Source organism: Brassica napus, chromosome A1 (genome assembly GCF_020379485.1).
Source record: "Brassica napus cultivar Da-Ae chromosome A1, Da-Ae, whole genome shotgun sequence".
NCBI lineage: Eukaryota > Viridiplantae > Streptophyta > Magnoliopsida > Brassicales > Brassicaceae > Brassica > Brassica napus.
This window is the reverse complement of record NC_063434.1, coordinates 12,735,338-12,738,956: the sequence shown is the minus strand read 5'-3', so window position 1 is coordinate 12,738,956 and position 3,619 is coordinate 12,735,338. Positions and strand designations below refer to the sequence as shown.

Sequence of the window (3,619 nt, the reverse complement as noted above, 5' to 3'; positions counted from 1 at the left end):
AACTTTATACGCTAAATTTAAGCCACAGAGTGCAATCTGAACCTAAATTGAGTACTAGTCTTTTAAAATATTATGGGAATTAGTGCGGATAATCCTCACAAATTTAAAATATTTAATGACGTGTTTCAACTGTGACAGATGTTAGTTTAGTACCTCCGATTTGACTCGCCGAATTGAGTTAGATTTTTTTATTACCTTAGTTTCATGTTGATAAAAAAAAGTAGTGACTTGTTTAATCCACATGTTTATGTTTTTTATCTCACTCACAAAGAAAAAATAACTGATTTGAAGGGTCTGATACAGTTAATCTCACAAATACCAAAAAATACCTATGGACTTTTGACAAGGTTTTTAGTTTTGGCGTCAGTTCTAAGACATGATTAGGAGGTCTAACTATTAGGTCCCGAAATATAGAACTATCTTAGGATAATCAAAAATAGAATTGTGCTACCCTCCTTTATTTTAGTTATGTGCTGTATTTCATACTAAGAAAAAAAAACATATAACAGTCTGAAAAATGTAAGAGAAAAGGGGGGGGAAAACAGAAACCGTCCGATTATAAATTGAACGATGAGAGATGAATGTTCTCTCGAGTGTGGCGAGTTGGTAGTGAGAGAGAAAATTAAAAACAATTAAAACAGAAGAAAAAATGTAAAAATTGTTTTTTTTTTTTTTGTAAAATCTGGAAACAAAAAGAAAGAAGAAGATTTTTTTTCTTTTTGATAAGCAAAGAAACAAGAAGATGAGAGAGAAGGAGACAGATAATTAAATTAGAGGTGTATAGGGGAGAGACTGAGAGAGAGAGGGATTATTAAGGTTATGGCGGCGTTGCAGAGCGCGAGAAAGGTGATTAAACATCTCTCTGATCTCTCTTCTTCTTTCCCTTTCTCTCTGTGTGTTTTTTAAATACTCTTTTCCCCTTTTTTTAAGTACTCACTCTTCTCTCGTACCGACAAACGAGCTCTGCCTTTACCAGACCCTTAAAAGCTACTCAACTTCAATACACTCCAAACTCAGAGAATGAATACTTCTACCTAAACCCTAGTAACCCTCTTACTCTCAATAGTCTCGAAGATCTAGAGGGAGAAAATTAAAAAAAAAAAAAGAGAGAGAGAGAGAGAGATAGGATTTTTAGAGAGGATCTTTAGAGCGTGGTATAGTATATATGGATAGTGGTCGTGTTGCGAGTGAATGGCGGGGTTTTTCTCGTTAGGCGGTGGAGGAGGAGGCGGAGGGGGAGGAAACAGCCAAGAAGAACACCGGAATCCTCCTCCGCCTGTATCAGAGGCTTGGCTCTGGTACAGAAACCCTAACACAAACGCAAACGCCCCTTCCTCTTCAAACGCTGCTTTAGGCACACTTGAGCTATGGCAAAACCACAATCAGCAAGAAATCATGTTCCAGCATCAACAACATCAACAAAGGTTAGATCTTTACTCCTCAGCCGCTGGTTTAGGAGTCGGACCAAGCAACCATAGTCAATTCGATATCTCCGGCGAAACCTCAAACGCCGCCGCCGGGAGAGCAGCGGCGCTCATGATGATGCGGAGTGGCGGAAGCGGCGGAGGAGGAAACGGTGCGAGCTGTCAAGACTGTGGGAATCAGGCGAAGAAAGACTGTGCTCACGTTAGGTGTCGAACTTGCTGCAAGAGCCGTGGCTTCGACTGTCCTACGCACGTGAGGAGCACGTGGGTTCCTGCCGCAAAACGCCGTGAGAGACAACATCAGCTAGCCACGGTTCAGCCTCAAACGCACCAGCCACGCGGTGACAGCGGCGTACCCAAACGCCAACGTGAGAACTTACCAGCAACTTCTTCTGCTCTTGTCTGCACTCGCATACCTACCCACAACGCTTCAGGTATTATATATATCAGTGTGATGTTAATTATTTAAGGTCGTGAAATAATGATTCAAGAATCATTTTTTATAAAGATAAGTAACGATTCGGATCAGCCTAAAAGATCCAAATAAAACCCTATTTTGTTTATCAGTTTTATAAAATGAGTTTTTATATACGTATCTGTATATATATATATATACATATTTCATATTTGTGATATAGTTTTGTTTTTGTGAAAGTACTGTTTTGGAGTAAACTCTGACTATTTTAGATTGACAGGAACAAGCTGTTCTCATCGATCTTAAAATCTGTGTTCTTTCTCTAATTCTCTGCACCTTCTTTTCAGTGGCCTGTATATTCGATGAATAAATGAATATTAACGTTTTATTATATATATATATATATATATATATTATTTATTGTATATAATAATATAACCAAACATCTGATTAATCTCTGAGAAAACACTGTTACTTTGTCTTTAATAAAAATCTAGGTTTAGAGGTTGGAGATTTCCCAACGGAGGTGAGCTCACCGGCAGTGTTTAGATGCGTGCGAGTGAGCTCTGTGGAAGATGGAGAAGAAGAGCTTGCTTACCAAACAGCCGTAAGCATCGGTGGTCACATCTTTAAAGGCGTTCTCTACGACAACGGTCCTGGAAGTAGCGGCGGCTACAACGCAATCGCCACGGGTGAGAGCTCTTCTGGTGGCGGAGGAGGACACCAGCTGAATCTCATAACAGCTGGATCTGTGACTGTCGCAACGGCTTCTTCCTCCACTCCAAACGCCGGTCGTATAGGCAGCTCCTCCGCTGCGTCTTACAATGATCCATCCTCTCTTTATCCAACTCCGATTAACACTTTCATGGCCGGTACACAGTTCTTTCCTAACCCAAGATCATGATGTTAATCTGACATAATGCAGAATAACTCTTTTGAATTCTTAGAATAGAATTAGGGTTTTACAAGTCATGAATTGTTGGGTCCATATTACATAAAGATGTAAAAGGGGGAAAATTAGGAGGAAAGTGGATCTGTTTATGCTTCTTCTGGACACTCAAAGTCGTTGCAATTCTAGGGTTTTAAAAGGGAAATTTAACTAAATAATATCATCATCTTATTATAATGATTGTGTGAGGATATAGTGTTATTTAAATGTTGCCTGAATGGCTGAATCTTTGTTTCATTAATGTGTATGTTTCTTGATTGCGTAACACGTAACCTTAGAATCCGGAGATAATGCTTCTCATCTTTATGTCACCTTCTGTGTCTTCTTCTAACCAAACCAATAGAAAATTTCGTTATATATGTTGCATATACTAGCTTTATCATTTAATTTCCTCAACCAATGTTTCAATTATGGCGACTATTATATGGTCTGCGTTGCCCATCCAAAGCATTTAATGATTTTCAATTTGTATTATGTAATTGGTTCGTTACTTACTATTACTACTAGTAATTGACATGTGATAGAATCAGAGAAAAGATTACTACATGGTAATTGTATGTTAGACGAGCGACATGTAGAGATGTGACATGAGAATGTACCTTGTTTAACCCTATTAACCATTCCTCAATCCGTCCATCATTCCTTTGATTACTAAAAAAAAGAAAAAATTAAGTTTAACTCTACAATTTTTTTTTTTAATGTGTGACTTATAAAGTGTTGTTCAATGGTAAAATCGCTGGTTTCAAAAGTGTTGTTCAATGATCCGAGTGTATTTGTCACACAATTAAAAAAAACAATTTAATTTTATTAGAAAATATATTATTTGTTTCT

The 3,619-nt window shown here is 37.8% G+C and overlaps 1 protein-coding gene across 1 annotated transcript; it reads left to right on the top strand.

The window, feature by feature from the left end:
- Window positions 1–256: 256 nt before the first annotated feature.
- Window positions 257–3,070, top strand: LOC106447290 (protein SHI RELATED SEQUENCE 1). Its single transcript, XM_013889196.3, has 2 exons — window positions 257–1,858; window positions 2,337–3,070. The coding sequence occupies exons 1-2, from the start codon at window positions 1,192–1,194 to the stop codon at window positions 2,741–2,743; spliced, it is 1,074 nt and encodes a 357-aa protein (XP_013744650.2). The 5' UTR covers window positions 257–1,191; the 3' UTR covers window positions 2,744–3,070.
- The last annotated feature ends 549 nt before the right edge of the window (window positions 3,071–3,619 follow it).

Bases quoted from the DNA above. Each gene is read 5' to 3' on its own strand.
- LOC106447290 (XM_013889196.3), top strand. From the start codon at position 1,192: ATGGCGGGGTTTTTCTCGTTAGGCGGTGGAGGAGGAGGCGGAGGGGGA. The intron at 1,859-2,336 runs GTATTATATATA...ATAAAAATCTAG, and splicing joins ACCTACCCACAACGCTTCAG to GTTTAGAGGTTGGAGATTTC.